The 17,919-nt window shown below is 37.7% G+C and overlaps 1 protein-coding gene and 1 pseudogene across 1 annotated transcript in view; both read right to left on the minus strand.

Annotated features, from left to right (window-relative positions):
- Positions 1–17,919, minus strand: part of KIF9 (kinesin family member 9) — an 83,863-nt gene that overhangs the window by 51,699 nt on the left and 14,245 nt on the right. The window contains exon 6 of the mRNA XM_069095913.1: positions 13,629–13,853. Coding sequence (XP_068952014.1) covers positions 13,629–13,853 — 225 coding nt within the window. The remainder of the gene's footprint in view (positions 1–13,628; positions 13,854–17,919) is intronic.
- Positions 6,075–10,077, minus strand: LOC138167168 (creatine kinase B-type pseudogene; annotated as a pseudogene).

Below are 17,919 nucleotides of genomic sequence, written 5' to 3' on the forward strand. Positions count from 1 at the left end.
AAATTTATGAAATAAAAATAATACATTTACCTCTCCTGAACCTTTCTCTTATTTGGAAATGAAGTCTTCCCCCATCCACAGGTTTGATAGGTAATTTCTTCTATGGTTCATTAATTTGCTTATGATATCACTTTTTACATCTAAGTCATGTACCCTATTTGAGCTTATATTGGTATATGGTGTGAGATGTTGGCCTATACTTAGTTTCTGCCAGATTACTTTCCAACTTTTCCAACAGTTTTTGTCAAGTAGTGAGTTCTTACCATAAAGCCAGAATCTTGGGGTTTAACAAATAATAGGCTACTGTTCTCATTTGCTTCTGTATATTATATACATAATATGCTTCACTAATCTACCTATTTCTTACCTAGTACACAACTATTTTGCCGATTACAGATCTGCAGCATAGTTTGAGATCCAATATGGCTAGTTCTCCTTACTTCTCATTGCTTTTCCATTGATTCCCCTGATATTCTTGACCTTTTGTTCCTATAGGTGAATTTTTTTTTCTAACTCTACAGAGTAATTCTTTGGTAATTTAATTAGAATGGAACTGAATAAGCAAATCAATTTATGTAGTACTGAAACTTTTATTATATTGGCTTGGCCTACCCAAGAGCAATGAATATTTCTCCAGTTATTTAGATCTGTCTTTGTGTTGAGTGTTTTGTAATGGTGTTCATATAGTTGCCATGTGTGTCTTGGCAGGTAGATTCCCAAGAATTTTATACTGCCAATAGTTACTTAAAATGGAATTTCTCTATCTCTTCCTTCTAGGTTTTGTTGATAATGTAAAAAAAATGCCGATAATTTATGTGGGTTTCTTTTATATATTGCAACTTAGCTAAAGTTAATTGTTCATTTTTTCCATAGACTTTCTAAGGTTTTCTAAGTAAACCATCATATCATCTGTAAAAAGTGATAGTTTTGTTTTCTAATTGCCTGTGCTTGTCTTATTTCTTTAGCTAGCATTTCTAGTACAATATTGAATAGTAATGATTCTTAGTTTTAGATAGATACTACTTATCATTTTAAGTAAAGTTCCATTTATTCCATGTTTTCTAGTGTTGTTTGTTTTGAGGGTTTTTTTTTTCTTTTTGGAGGGAGGAAGGTAGGGCAATTGGGGTTAAGTGACTTGCCCAAGGTCACACAGCTAGTTTTTGTGTTAAGTGTCTTAGACCACATTTGAACTCAGGTCCTCCTGACTCCAGGGCCAGTGCTCTATTCACTGTGCCACCTAGTTGTCCCTAGTGTTGTTTTTTTTTAAATAGAAATGTGTTGTATTTTGTCAAAAGCTTTTTTTGCATCTATTGAAATAATCATATTATTTTTGTTGTTAATGTGGTAAATTATGCATAGTTTTCCTAATATTGAACAAGCTCTGCATTCCTAGTATAAATCCAGCCTGATTAAATCCATAAACACAGTTATTAAAGTGTATGATCTTTAATATAGTGCTGCAATTTCTTTGCTAATATTTTATTTGTGTTTTTTTCTTGCATTGATATTCATTAGGGAAAATGCTCTATCATTTTTTCTCCATTTTGACTCTCCCTAGTTTAAGTGACAAGACCTTATCTGTGTCCAAGAAGGAATGTGGTAGGACTCCTTCTTTGCCTGTTTTCCCAACAGTTTATGTAGTATTGGAATTAACTATTCTTTAAGTTTTTGGTAAAATTTTCTTGTAAATCCATCTGATTATTTTTTTTCTTTAGGGAGTACATTTATGGCAGCAATTTTTTTTCTAAGATAGAGTAATTGAAATATTTTATTTCCTGTTCTGCTTCCTATTCCTGTTATTCTATGGAATTAATGTTTTTGTAAACATTTATCCATTTCATTTAGATTTTCATTTTTATTGGCATATAGTTCAGAAAAATAGCTCCTAATAATTGATTTTATTTCTTCTTCATTGATTGTAAATTCATTTTTTTCCATTTTTGATACCAATAATTTGTTTTCCCCCCCACAAAAACCAGTTCCTAGTTTTATTTATTATATCAAATTTTGACTTTAATTTTTCTTAATCTCTCTTTTCATTTTCAATATTTCTACTTTGGTGTTTAATTAGAGTGGGGTTTAATTCATTGGTTTCTAATTTTTTTCCCTAGCTCCATGACCAATGTGTTGATCTGTTCTCTCTTTTATGGATGTAAGAGTTTGGAAATGTAAAATTTCCCCTAAGTACTGATTTGGCTGAGTCTCACAGATTTTGGTATGTTGTCTCATTGTTAGCATTATTTTTAATAGAATTACTAATTCTTTCTAAGATTTATTTTTTTACCTATACATTCTTTAGGATTAAGTTGTTTAGTTTACTATTAATTTTTAATCTTTGATTCAAAGGCCCCTTATTGGATGCATTTTTTAAAACTGCATTATTTAGTTAGAAAAAATGTATTTTTATTTTTCTGCATTTTTTGGAGTTTTTTTTATGTCTTAATACATAATCAATTTTTTTGAATGGTGTCATGCGCAGTAGAGGAGTAAGTATACTCCTTTCTATTCCTAATCAATAATCTCCAGAGTTCTATTAGAGCTAACTTTTCTAAAATTCTATTCAGCTCATTTCTTACTTTGTGGCTAGATTTATCTAGGTCTGAGAGGAGCAATGATGTTCCTTAGTTATTATATTTTGACTATTTCCCCCTGTGACTCATTTAACTTTTCCTTTAAGAATTTAGATGCTATGCTGTTTGGTACCTATATGTTTAGTATTAATATTGTCTGTTACTTTTCAGCAAAACATAGTTTTCTTGTTTATCTCTTAGGCATATTTTTGCTTTTGCTTTGTCTGAGATTATGACGGCTACCCCTGCCTTTACATCAGCTAAAGTATGATAGATTCTGCTCCAACCCCTTATTTTAACTATATGTGTATTTTTTTTTCTGTTTAAAGTCTGTTATTTGTAAACAATGTATTGTGGGATTCTGGTTTCTCACCTAGTCTGCTGTCTTTTTCTACTTTATGGTTTAGTTTATCCCATTCATATTCACAGTTATGAATGCTAACTGTATCTTTCCCTCCATTCTATTCTTATCCTTCTCCTTTTTACCCTACCATCTCTTTGTTTTGCTACTGACTACTGCCTCCTTTAATCTATCCTCTCTCTTATCTTACCACCTTTCTCTTATCCCCTTTTTTCCTTCCCATTTCCCTGTTGGTAGGATGGGTTTCTACTTTCAATTGTGTGTATGTTTATTCTTTCCTCCTTGAACCAATTTAGATAAAAGTAAAGTTTGAGTGTTGCCCACCACCCCACACTACACCCACAATTGTATAAACCCTTCCTTATGTACCCCATCAATGTGATATTTCCCCCCATTCTTCTTCTCCCTTCCTCCCTCTCCCAGTGTAACCCTCTTCTATGCTTCTCTTTAAGATCATCCAAACCTGACAGAATCATACCTAGACTCCTTCTAAGATGCTAAAGTTCTAAGGGGTTACATTTATCATCTCCCCAAATAGGAATGTAAACAGTTTAACTTTATTAAAACCCTTATGATATTGCTTTCATATTTACCTTTTTGTTTCTCTTGAGACCTTTGTTTGGATGTCAAATTTCCTACTCAGCTCTGGCCTTTTCATCAGGAATGCTTTAAAGTACTCTATTTCATTAAAAATCTTTTTTTTTCCTTCTGGAGGATTATGTTCAATTTTGCTTGGTAGGTTATTCTTGGTTGCAATACTAGATCTCTCCACTTTCCCTAATTCTGGTGTTTTGATTAATTTATTAATTCCTTCTTTTTCTTCCTTTCACCTGGTTATCTAATTTGTCCCCTCTTTTTTCTCTCATTTAAAAATGAGAGAAATATCTCTTCCCTTCCAATTTTTGCTTTATTTTTATTTAATTTTCTTTGCCTTTTCTAAAAAGACTTTCTTTTCCTTGTGCTCTTCCTTATTTCTCTTCCTTTTCTATACATTGTACTTTTATTCACTGATTCATTGCCCTTATACTGATTTATTCCTTCATTAGTATTCCTTATGAAATTAAAGCTTTTAAGTTATATATTTTGAGTTCCTTCTTCTAAAGAATTTCTGTTATTGCCTGGTATATATTTTCCCCTGACCCCCTTTTTCTGTTGTGCCTCAGTCATGTATATTTAAATATATATTCAAATATCAATCCTGCAGGAGATAGAAAGGACAGAAGTATTAGCCCATGGTAGGAATTTTCCCACATCCACAATTGTGCAGTTTATTACTATCCCTTTCCCTCCCATGCTCATTGTTCCCCATTTGACATGAAATCTCTTCTATAAGCCCATGCCCTCCCATTCTTCTGGATGTCAAGTGCCCCTAGAAGTTCTGATTCCCCTTATCCTGAGACAGGATGTTGGAGACACAACACTCTTCTCTCTAAGCACCAAATTCTTGCAGATTATATCCATTATAAGGTCCCCATATCCCATTATAGGATCTCTCCCTCTTCTCCATGGAAGTGTTCTTCAGTAAGACATCTTCCCACAAATGAACTGAGACTTCCCTTTCTCTTTCCATTTCAATCCCTTCCTTTGCCACGTTACCCATTTTTCTTGTAGACTCTACGAGTTATTTTCCATTCACAGTTAACCATTGACTTGATAAAGGTACATTATATATTTCCCTCTATTTTCTTCCATCTTCTCTACTTTTATGCGCCCTCCCATTCTGCAGTTTAGTCCCATAAAAAAAATTTGATTCATCTCTAAGCAGGATATTGTGAGACTTATTTCATAATATTTCATGCCTGTTTCTCCAGCTGCCACTTTTTTTGGATTTCTCTTTTATTCTTGTCTCTTTGTATACTTTTACAAAGAATCTCTTTTTTTTCTTTTCTTTTTTTTTTTTTAAAGCAATTGGTGTTAAGTAACTTGCTCAAGGTTACACAGCCAGTTATTTCTGGGTGTGGTGCTGAGTGTCTGAGCCCGGATTTGATCCAGGTCATCCTGACACTGGAGCCAGTGCTCTTACTCACTGAGCCACCTGGCCGCCCCTAAGCAATTGGGGTTAAGTAACTTGCTCAAGGTTACATGGCCAGGTGTTTCTGGGTGGGTGCTAAGTGTCTGAGCCCGGGATTCGATCTCCAGGTCATCCCGACACTGGAGCCAGTGCTCTTACTTGCTGTGCTACCTGGCCGCCCCTACAAAGAATCTCTTAATGGTATCTATATTGTTGTTTTGTTGTTACTGTTTTTACTGTTGATAGAAATATTCCTTTTTCTAATTTTTCTTTTTTTTTTCCCTGCAGTAATTTATTGCATGTACCTTCCTTGGTTCTTATACTTATTTATCTTTCTTGTATTTCTGTTGTCTGAGATATCTGCAAAGCAAATAGTTTACTCAGGTCTGGTTTTCTTTACAGGACTGCTTCAAAGGTCTCTTTTTAATTGAGTGTCCACATTTTTCCATTGATGATTAAACTGAGGTTTGCAGGATAAGCTATCTCAGCTTGAATCTTGAACTCCTTTGCTCTTTAGGGCACATTATTCCGTTCCTTCCTTCAGTTTCTGGTTGGTGTAAAATAGTCTTGTGTTATTTGACTATCCTTTTCTTTATATTTAAAGGTCTTTCTCCTGGTTACTTGCAGAAGTTGTTTGTCATTGTAATTATTAAATTTAACAACTATATGTTTTGGTGCTTGTAACAAGGATTTTATTTCCTCTAGAGACAATTTATGGATTTCTTTTGATTGGCACTTAAAAAAACTGTATTCAGAAGTATTGGACAGATTTTTTTGGTATCATTTATTGCATTATGATGTTCAGGTTTTTTGACTCATGGTCTTTTGGAAGACCTATAATTCTTTTTTGGGGTGGGAAGGGGTGAAGACAAGGTGATTGGAGCTAAGTGACTTGCTTAAGGTCACACAGCTAGTAAGTGTGTCAAGTGTCTGAGGCTGGACTTGAACTCAGGTCCTCCTGACTCCAGGGCCAGTGCTCTATTTATTGTACCACCTAGCAGGTCAAGACCTATAATTCTTTTTTTTTTTTTTGCATTTTTTTTTTTTTTGGAGGGCAATTGGGGTTAAGTAACTCGCCCAAGGTTACATGGCTAGTTTTGTGTGTGGGGGAGGGGGGTGGGTGGGTGTATGGGTGTGTATGGGTGTTAAGTGTCTGAGGCCAGAACTGAACTCAGGTCCTCCTGACTCTGGGACTGGTGCTTTACTCACTGCGCCACCTAGCCGCCCCTAAGACCTATAATTCTTACTATGTTGTTTCAATGCATCCTTTTTTTCAACATCAACATAGTTTTGCTTGTATAGAGATATTTTCTTTTAACATTATTATGTTTGTTTCTCTTCTTCTGGATTATCCTTTACTTCTGTATATTTGCCATTCATCTAATGATTTCTGTTGTTAAGGCCATAAATTCTGCTTTCATGATTCTTTTCGCTTTCTTGAACCACTCAAGAGTATCCTGCTGTGGTTTAATGCTCTCTTGGAAATACTCAAGGTCCTGTGTCCTCAGGTGTTGATTCATTTCCCCTTGTCTTACATTTGTTCATAGATATATGAACTTATTTGGTTGATCTAGAGGCCATATTCCATATTATTATTAATATTTTCACTTCTGGTTTATTTGTGTTCAAGGTCTTTTACTGTCTTCTTCCCAAGATCTCTGGCTATTTCAGTCCTTTTTGTTTCTTTATATTCTCATTATGTTCATTTTCTTACTCCTCTTTTTATGCCTTTTTTCCTACGGGCTAGACCTCAGTGCTGTTTAGCTTCTTCCCATTTTGGGGAGCTCACTTTCTCTATTCCAAGTGACTACTGGAGAGAGAAAATGAGTCTCAGCTGGACACCTTTCCTTCAGGGTTGGTGGAGGTACGTACATAGGTTGGTACCCTACCCCTATGTACAGTACATCGCTGAGTTGCAATCCGGTTTTCCATGGTGCTGGGAAGGTCAGGCATCATTGAGGTCTGTTTCAAGTCCATGGGTCACCTTGTGCAAACCTGCTAGTGTGTGGTAGCCTTTGTGGGGTGGAGCTGAGTAAGTACATTAGAGATTAGCCTTCTCTGTTGTTAGTTAATTGGATTGTTGGTGTTATAGACTGAAGAAACATATAAAATTGCCTTACCTCTTGCATATAATTTTTATTTTGAGAAGTTTGAAAGGTTGCAATGATTGGATAAAATGTTAGAGTCCATTCTCTCTTATGTTTAATTAAGAATTCTTCCTCTAGGCATAGTGAAAGGCTATCTCTCTCCATTTTCCTCTATTTTAATTTTTTAAAAAATATATCCATTTGGATACAGAGAACTGAAAAACAGAGTAAATGGGGGCAGGTACCAGTGTGTGGATCTCCACCAAGCCAGAAGGAAAGGGGACTGGAAGGAAAGGTATCCAGCTGAGACCAATTCTCTCTCTCCAAAGGTCACTTAAAATGAAGGGGAAAGTAAATCTCCATTTGGAGATTACTGTGCTGGCCTAAACCTAATTTCTGCCAGATTAATTTCCTGTCTCCCCAGAAGGTTTTGTCAAATGGGGAGACCTTATCCCAACATCAGATATCCTGGGTTTTATACCTACTATGTTCAATTGCTTCTAGGTCATATTTACTTAATCTGTTCCCATTGGTCAGCTTTTCTCCTTTTAAACCAGAACCAAATAATTTTTGTGAATACTCCTTTATGAGACAGTTTGAGATGTAGTAATGGTCATCCTTCCTCCATCTTTCTTCTTTATTATTTCCTTTGAGGTTTTTGACCGTTTATTCCTTCAAATGAATTTTGTTCTTATTTTATCTAGGTCTATAATGAAACCCCTTGGTAAGTTTGACTGGTATGGCACTGAATCTGCAGATTAATTTAGATAATAGCATTTTTACAATACTGTCAAAAACCAACCAAGAACAATTAGCATCTCTCCAATTTTCTAAAGTCTTCCATTATTATTCTTTTTTTTTTTTTAAGCAATCGGGGTCAAGTAACTTGCTCAATGTTACACGGCCAGGTGTTTCTGGGTGGGTGCTAAGTGTCTGAGCCCAGGATTCGATCTCCAGGTCATTCCAACACTAGAGCCAGTGCTCTTACTCACTGTGCTACCTGGCCACCCCTTTCCATTATTATTCTTGAAAAATTCTGTAGTTGTGTTTGTGGGTTATGAGTTTGAAATATATCTTGGTAGTTTGAATACTACTATTTTATAGTTATTTTGAATGGATTTCCCCCCTATCTTTTCCTGTTGGGTTTTTAATAGCAATATATAGAAAAGGTGATTATTTTGTGAGTTAATTTTCTATCATGCTACTTTACTGAAGGTATTATTTAAAATAATTTTAGTTGAATTTCTGGGGTTCTTCAAATAAATAAACATTTAAATTACAAATAGAGATAATTTTTCTTCTTTACTTATGCTTATTACCTATTTTTTCTTTCTTTTTAATACTATAGCTAGTATTTCTAGAATTATACCAAATAAGAGTAATGACAATGGGCATCCCTGCTTTCCCCCAATCTTAGTGGAAATGCTTCTCGCATTACTCCATTATTGACAATGCTAGAGCTTGGAATTAGATAAATACTATTTTACCCTTTTAAGAGAAGATGTATTTAGTCCTATGATTTTTAATGTCTTAACATAGTCATGTTAATGTTTTAATATATTATTTTTTTTCTAATTGCCCTGAGACTTGGGTCAGGCCAAAACAATAGTTTATTATTCAACAACATCTCAGCCATCAAAAATAAAACTCTAACACCAAGGATGGAAGGAAGACTTCTCTACAGCATGATTAGGTAGGCTGCATCAGGAGCCCCCCAGGGTGCCACAGGTGGGAAGGATGGTGGTTATTCATTCATTCAATAAATTAGGAAGCATAGAATTCGGGAGCCCACTGCTCATTTCTGGGCTGGCATAAGATCATCGATGGACTGGCCCTGCTCCAAATGCTTCTCCATCTCAATGAGCAACTTCACACCATCCACCACCACCTGCACCAGTTCAACCTCCGAGAAGCCCAGTCGGTCAGCATTGGAGATATCAAAGACACCACCCACAGCTGCTGTGTCCACACCCGTCCCCCTCTTCTGCAGCCTCAGTTTCTTAAGCACCTCACCAAACTTCTCGTGCTTGCCCACATCGGGGAGCTTGATGTGGACACCTGCCTGGAGGCCCGTGCCCAGGTTGGAGAGGCATGTCAGGATGTAGCCCAGGTGAGGATTCCACATGAACTGGTAGTTCTTGATCTTAAAAGGGTTTCAATCTGGGTGAGTCCGGTGCAGAAACGTGTGAACACCTCCTTCATGTTACCTCCCTTCTGCGTGGAGATGACCCTCAGGTGATCTTCCTCATTGATCCACACCAGAAAGGTCTTGTTGTCATTGTGCCAAATGCCCCTGCCATCGGGCCAGTCTCGGGCCATGCCAGATGCCAAGAAGAGCGGGGAGACAGGCTTGTTGAAGAGGAAGTGGTCATCGATCAGCTGCTGTTGTTCCTGCTCAGTCATGTTCTTCAAAGCATGGCACTTGCCATTCAGGTCACCTTCCAGGCTGGCCGGAGCTTCCACAGACAGCTTCTCCATGGCCCTGCGCTCGCCTCGGCTACAATGTGGCGGCAGGCAGAATCCTCGAATGCTCCGGCCAGTTGGAACACGAGAACTCAGCACGTAGTTAGAATCCAGGTCATCACCACCCTGCAGACTGTCAGGGTTAAGATCAGTCTTATGCTCATCTGAAGGCTTGTAGCCTCCATGTCCGTCCTCAATGATAGAATCAAACAGTTTCTTGAACACGTCGTTGCTCCCTTCATCTCCAGCCACACAGCCTACAGTCACGATGAATGGGTGTCCTGGATTGTCTACACCGGTCTGGATGACACCATCCAGGGTGAAGCCGCTTGCTGTAGCCTTATCGCGGAGTTTTTCATAGAGCTCAGGAGCACCTTCGCCACGTGGTTGTTGTGCGAGGAGAGGTCGGGATATTCCTCTTCTTCGGGGAAGCGGGACCTCAGCATGTTGTGGCGAGGGTGCTCCGAGGGTCGCGGAAGGCGAGAAGGTTGGGGGGTGCTGCTGCTACTGCCGCTGCTGCGCTGCGATCCCAGGCCACCTAAGCCCGAGCTCAGTCACCAAGTCCCCTGTTTTAAGATATTCTCAAGTTTTTCTGCCTCTGTTGATATAGTCATATGATTTTTGCTGTTTTGTAACGGTCTATTATATTTATCAATCAAATAAACACCTACTAAGTGATAGGCACTGCGCTAAGTGCTGAGAATGCAAAAAGAAACTAGGCAGTCCCTGCCCTCAAGCAGCTTACACTGAGGAGACCACAGGGAAACAAATATATACAACTAAAGCTATACAGGGACAAACAAGAACTAATTAACGGAGGGAGGACAATGGAATTAAGAAAGGTTGAGGAAGACTTCCTGTAGAGGTGCGGTTTTAGTTGGGAAGCCATGGTGGTTAATAGAGCAGAGGAGGGAGAGCATTCCAGGCATGGAGGGCAGCCAAAGAGAATACCCAGAATTGAGAAATGGAGTGTCTTGTTCTTAGTGAATGATCTTTTGAACGTGTTGCCATAGACTTTTGCTAGTATTTTATTAGATATTTTTTCTAATATTTTTATTAGAGTGTCAGTTTTTCCTTCTCTTCTTGACCTCTCCTGCGTTTGAGTACTAGGATTGTATTTGTGTCATAGAAGGAATTTAGTAAAATGCCCTTTTTCCTCCTTATTTGCAAAACATTTATGTTAAGATGCAGTAAATCATTGTTTAAAGGTTTCATGGAATTCACTTCCAAGTCTACCTAAACATGTTATCTGCCTCTACCAGCCTCTTTGGAATTTCATCTGTAACTTATTCAACTTCTGATTTCAAGATTAAGTTGTTTGTCTTTATTTCTTATTCTGTTAATCTGAGTATTTCATGTTTTAAAAATATTAATCCATTTAACTTGTTTTATTTTATTGGTAGATAACTGGGTAGAAGTATTTTTTTAATAACCTCTTTTATTTCCCTTCATCTGTTGTGAATTCATTCTCTTCATTTTTTATCTTCTTCATTCACTTCTATCCTTTTAAACAAAACAATAGCTAATTTAAAAATTTTTACTAGTCTTTAAAAAAGTTCCTTTTATTCATCAATTCAGTAGGTAATTTTTTTCAATTTGTTGATTTCTTCTTTGGTTTTATTGGGTTTTTATATGTTGCTTTAAATTTTTTTTTAATTGCATGCCCTTAGCACAGGACCTGGATTATTGTAGGTGTTTAATAAATTCTAGTCAACTGCACGTCCAATACACTGATCTTTCCTTTCTCTTATTTTGTTAATGAAAATGTCTAGCAATACACATTTTCCTAAAAGGATTAAATTGTCTATGTTCCAAAACTTTTGGCTTTTGTCTCAATATTGTAATTTTCTTTTATGTAATTATTTTTCTATTATTGGTTCTCTGATTCAAGCATTTTTAGGATATCATTTAGTGCCCATTTAAATTTGAATTGTTTTTTCAAATTTCTCTTGTTGATTGTAATTTTTTTCAATCATGGTCAGTAAAATGTGCTGAACATTTCTACTTTTCTGCATTTATTTATGAATTTTTATGTACTAGCACTTAGTTTTTGTGAAGGTGAGCTGCAAAGCTGAGAAACATATATACACAAACCATAGAAGCCTCATACCAAGGCTTTGTCATATCTAATTTCCCTTAAATTCTATTCAGGTTCTTAACTTCTTTCTTGTTGATCTTTTGGTTAGATTTATATAGGTTTTAATAAAGCACATTGAAGGACCCAACATTTTTATTTGCTATTTTCCCTTATAGTTCAATTGCCTTTTCTTTTTTAAATATCTACTTGTTTTTAATCTTTAAAAAGAAATTGAGTTCTAACTTTTCTCTTCCCAGGCTCTCCCCCACTTATTGAGAAGGCAAGCAATATGATATCAATTATAGATGTGAAATCGGGCAAAATATATTTCCATATTAGCCATGTTGCAAAAGGAAAAAAGAAAAAGAAAAAAATACACTTCAATTTGAACTTAGTGCTCATTAGTTCTCTCTCTGGAGGTAGATAGCATTTTTCATCATGAGTCCTTTGGAATTACCTTGGTCAGGGTAGTCAAGTCTTTTATCATCATTATAATATTGCTATTACTATGTACAATGATTTGGTTCTGCCCACTTCACTCTGCATCAGTTCATATGGATCTTCCAAAGTTTTTCTAAAACCACCCCCTTGTCAATTCTTATAGTACAATAGTATTCCATCATAATCATACTACAACTTGTCCAGTCATTCCCCAATTGAAGGACATCTACTCAATTTCCAATTATTTGCCACCACAAAAATAACTGCTATAAATATTTGTGTACATATAGGTCCTTTTCCTTTTCCTTTGATCTCTTTGGAATATAGACCTAGTAGTGGTAATCCTGGGTCAAAGGATACACACAGCTTTATAGCCCTTTGGGCATACTTCTGAATTGTTCTCCAGAATGGCCGAACCAGTTCATAACTCCATCAACAATGCATTAAGTGTCCCTATTTTTCCAAATCCCTTCATGTTCCTTTTCTGTCATATTAGTCAGCCTGATAGGTGTGAGGTGATATCTGAGTTGTTTTAACTTGCATTTCTCTAATCAATAGTGATTTAGAGCTTTTTTTATATGACTATAGATAGCTTTGATTTATTCTGAAAACTGCCTGTTCATATTCTTTGACCATTTATCAATTGGGGAATGATTCTGAGAGAAATGGTTATTAATAACCAATGATTTGGGGAGATCCAGAGTTTTCTTTTTCTAAAGTCCTGATTTTAAAAAACTCAGTTTCTTGAAGGACACTTTGCTGATGATGAGCTTGGACTAAGATCCTACCCATACAGCTATAGTGTTCTGATCAGGCTTGGATGGGGCATAAATTCTTTGAACGTATTGCCCAAGGCTGGGGGTAGTCTAAGTCTGTCCAAGGGGGGCATGATGTCATTCTCAGCCACTCATTGTAATATTCTTTGTCTAATTGTTAACCAATCAGAGTTGTTCTTACTCTGGGGACTGACTACTCTTCAAAGAGTATACAAACTATGAGCCCACCAGCATGATTGTCTTTGGTCTAAAAGAGGTGATCAAATAACCATACTTTTATTAATAACGTGATGGTCTAATTAACAAAATGATTAAATTACCTAGAAACTATGTCTCTTCAACTGTTTTAATCATCACAGTTCCTGTTTTTATAAATTTGACTAAGTTCCCTATATACTTGAGAAATGAGGCCTTTATCAGAAAAACTTGCTGTTAAGATTTTTGATATTACTTCATTGTCTATGTTACCTTTCAGCAAAATGTAGTTTATCTGATTATCTTTTTTAATTACGTCTATTTTTGCTTTTGCTTTGTCTGAGATCATGATTACTATCCCAGCCTTTTTTTTTAAAACCTCGAGGAAGCATAAGGTAAGGTAGCTCCAGGAAATCTCTGTATAGCAACTGGCAAAGCTGAAGCTAACAGTGCTAAAAATTGAAATTCCTCTATGTTGATCAAACTGGGGCTCTGCTTTTATGCTAGCTTATGTACTAGCTAAGTATGTATTAGATGACCTCAGGGTTCCTTTCTAGTTTTGAGATTTGATGATTCTATGATTTTCACAATGGTCCTTTGCATAAAAGTTAGAATGAGGAAGTAACTGGGAGAGACTTCGATCTTACCTCAAAAAGGAGACTGAAAGCATCCTCCTCCCTTCCTGTCATATGCACAGACAGGCCCTTGACAAAGATTCCTTGTGGGCTTTCTACTATAGACATTGGAGTGTCTGAGTTGCCAACATAGGGGAGGGTGGACAAGAGATCGAACAGGGTCTCGTTATAGATTTCCAGATATGAGACCCGAACAGTGATGGAATGTGTGGGGCGTTCCTCTATCATCCTAAAAACCTAGAAAGGATATTAGACAGAAATCAATAAATGTGTTTTCAATTAACTGATGAGTTTTTACTGAGCCAAGTACTATGTGGTAGACACAAAGATATATGATAGCCCCTGCTCTCAAATGGCTTATAGTCCATTTAGTTAGGCTTTTCATCAATAAAGTGCTTTATTATTCTGTCAAGGGCAGCTAGGTGGCACAGCAGACAGAGCACCAGGCCTGGAGTCAGGAAGACCTGAGTTCAAATGTGGTCTCAGTCACTTACTGACTGTGGGATCCTGTGTAAGTCACTTAACCCCGTTTGCTGAGGAAACTCAGTTTCCTCATCTGTAAAATGAGCTGGAGAAGGAAATGGCAAACCACTCCAATATTTTTGATAAGAAAATCCCATATGAGGCCACAAAGATTCAGAAAGAACTGAAACCAATGAACAACAAAAACATTATTCTGTTGCTTTTAAGATCATGGATAATTAATTAGATTGACCAGCATTAGTAAATTCACAAGTAAAGCAGGTAATGTGATTTAGGTGAATGAAAGTGCAGATCTCCTAAGTAAATGAAAAGAGCACTTATTAAATGCATACTATATAAAAGGTACTGTGATAAGCATTGGGGATACATATGATAGCAAACAAAATACCTTCAAAAAGCTTACATTTGAATGTGGGAAGGCAACATATAAAGGAGAGCTAAAAAGGGTAGGTGGAGTAGAGGTGGTAGAAAACTCATGGCAAGTTTGAAAATGGCTGGAAAGTGACACAGAGGCAAAAACTCTCCTATCAGAGATGAGGGCTCTAGGGGGCAGAGTCTGGGTCCCAGTGAGAGAAGCATGAGGAAGACTGAATTTGGAAAGGTCTGGGAAGTGATGCTTGGGCAGCTAGATGTCACAGCGGATAGAGTGCTGGGCCTGGAGTCCAGAAAACCCTTCTCCTGAGTTCAAATGTGGCCTCATACACTCACTAGCTGTATGACCCTGGACAAGTCACTTAATCCTGTTTGCCTCAGTTTCCTCATCTGTAAAATGAGCTGGAGAAGGAAAACCAGTCCAGTATCCTTGCCAAGAAAATGTCAAATGTCATGAAAAGTTTGACAGGACTGAAAATGACTGAATGAGGAAAGTGATGCCAAGGTCAGGCCCCAGCCTCAGCCTTAGAAATATCTCTTTTTTTTTCTTTTTTTAAAGCAATCAGGGTTAAGTAACTCCCGACACTGGAGCCGGTGCTCTTACTCGCTGAGCCACCTGGCCGCCCCTTTAAAACTATTTTTTTTTTGCCTTTGGAGGGCAATTGGGGTTAAGTAACTTGCCCAAGGTTACATGGCTAGGTTTTTTTTGTGTGTGGGTGTTAAGTGTCTGAGGTTGGAACCGAACTCGGGTCCTCTTGACTCTGGGGCCGGCACTTTACTCACTGCGCCACCTAGCTGCCCAGACACATCTCTTTCACTAACTACGGGTAGCCTTGGCTAAGTCCCTGTCCCTCTTTGGAATTCAATTTTCTCATATGTAAAATGAGGGGGTGGGACTTGGTGACTTCTAGAATGTTTTTCCCTTTAAAGATTCCACAAAATTCTAAGTAACTGAAACTTGTTATGATGAGATATTTTTTAAAGTACCACTATTAAAATGGACTCCTAAGGAGATTAATGCCAAGGCTGAAAGGTTTTGTTTGTTTTTTTTTGAGGGGGAAGGTAGGGCAATTGGGGTTAAGTGACTTGCCCAAGGTCACACACCTAGTTTTTGTGTGTGTGTTAAGTGTCTGAGGCCAGATTTGAACTCAGGTCCTCCTGACTGCGCCACCTAGCACCACCCCCCCCCTGCCCCCTCAGCTAAAAGGTTTCTGATGTTATGTTAGAGCTTTGCATGTGCTCCAATACACCAGTACATTGGAGAACCCACCACTGAGGGCATTTCCTCCAAAGATCGAAACCTATCTATGCCTGCCCATTTGGTATAATTCTCATCCATATCCTCTCATAAATTCACCACAGTGGAGGATGCCCTAACATGCTGGGGACCTTCCAGGCATTCTCTTTACATTGTGGAGAATCATAATTAGAGTAGAATATGCTCTCTACCATCTGTCTCTAGGCAAAAGAACTCCCTAAACATCCCAGATAAATGGCTAGCTTATTCTAAATATCACCAGGGAAGGAAATTATACAACTTCCCCCAGGTAGCTTTTCCAGAGCATACAATTAGCAACCCAGTCTCACACATTTAGTTACTTCTTTCTAGCTCTACATTATATGACACTGTGATTCTTTTGGGTAGCCATACCGCTATAAGTCGACAGAGTATTTTAATAAGGATATGACATCACGATATAGAGTCAAGTCAACAAACATTTATCAAGTGCCTACCATGTACTAGGCATTATGCTTAGTTTTGCCCTTAGAGCAATGAAAGGCTAAGTCTTTTCTCTAACACATAATGGCTGTGTGACCCTGGGCAAGTCACTTAATTCCTTGGTGTCCCAAGAAGCGCTTTGGGGCTACAAGTTGCAGAACAGTTGCTGATCTACATTGGTAGAAGGATTTTCTTACCAGGAGTTCCCTACAGCAATGAACAAAAGGGCCGATGCAAAACAAAAACTAAAAAAAAAAAAACATAATACAGGGTCACTTGTGACACAGTAGGTCTCTGGAGTAATCGATCCAATCTAAGAAGATGTTGGGACAATCTAGTTCATCTTCAACTGGGCCCTTGCTGTAGTAAGGCAGAACTTTTATTCTTCCCACACTGAGTTTTAATCCAACTCCCTACAGAAGCTATTTCAAACTTTTTCTCCTTTCCTTGAGCCTTCTACACATCTCCAGTTGCAGAACTTTTTGCTAATAAAATGGAAGCTATTTGACATGACCTCTCCTTTTTCTCTCCCCTTCTTCTCAAAACACTTCAACATTATCCATTTCCCTCCTTTCCTTTTCCCTAGTCTCTGAAAATGAGGCGACTCTTCATCTTGCCAAGACAAACTCCTTCTATGTGTGTCCTTGAGCCTATCCCCTCTATATGTATATTTGTGTGTATATGTAAGTACATGTGTGTATACACACACACATGTAGGGTCATATAGGTAAACACTTGTCTACTTATTGTCTCCCTCTCCTAGAATGTAAGCTCCTTTAGAATAGGATCATAGGATGAATTTGGAGGTGGAAAGGACCTCTAATCACTTCATTTTGCAGAGGAGAAAAATGAGGCCAAGGAAGATGAATGATCAGCCCAAGATCACACAGGTGGCAAGAATGAGATGGGGTTTGAACTTCTGTCTCCAAAATCAATGAGTAATCCTTCCACTGTACCAGGGGTTGTTTTATTCTTTGCGTTTCTCTCTCTAGCACATAGTGGGTGCTTAATAAATGAGTTTTTATTGACTGATTGATAGTGATCTTTGAAATGTAACATTCTTACATTCTGTGAGAACAAAAGTTATTTTGAGGATCCTCTTGTTTTTGAGAAACGCCCTCAAGGGAGTATGGGACTGTGAGGAGAGAACCCTTTTAACCTCAAAGAGCTATAGAAATGTGAAGAATTCAATTCAATAAGCATTTATCATGAGGATGAGTTAAGAATCGTTGACATTTGTATAAAGCTTTGTAATTTTGTATATGTTTGTAAAGTAATTTGTAATGTCATTTGATTGTTACTTATTCTATATTCTATATTCTGCTATGTGCAGGGTGGTGGTGGTGTTCAGTTGTGTCCAACTCTTCATGACCTCATTTGGGATTTTCTTATTTTTTTTTTAAAGCAATTGGGGTTAAGTAACTTGCTCAAGGTTACATGGCCAGTTATTTCTGGGTGTGGTGCTAAGTATCTGAATCCAGATTTGATCCCCAGGTCATCCTGACACTGGAGCCGGTGCTCTTACTTGCTGAGCCACCTGGCCGCCCCTAAGCAATTGGGGTTAAGTAACTTACTCAAGGTTACATGGCCAGGTGTTTCTGGGTGGGTGCTAAGTGTCTGAGCCCAGGATTCGATCTCCAGGTCATCCCGACACTGGAGCCAGTGCTCTTACTTGCTGTGCTACCTGGCCGCCCTTCATTTGGGATTTTCTTGGCAGAGATAGTGGAG

Source organism: Petaurus breviceps, unplaced genomic scaffold (genome assembly GCF_028583685.1).
Source record: "Petaurus breviceps papuanus isolate PSGF00001 unplaced genomic scaffold, PetGlider_PUasm1.0 227, whole genome shotgun sequence".
Taxonomy (NCBI): Eukaryota; Metazoa; Chordata; class Mammalia; order Diprotodontia; family Petauridae; genus Petaurus; species Petaurus breviceps.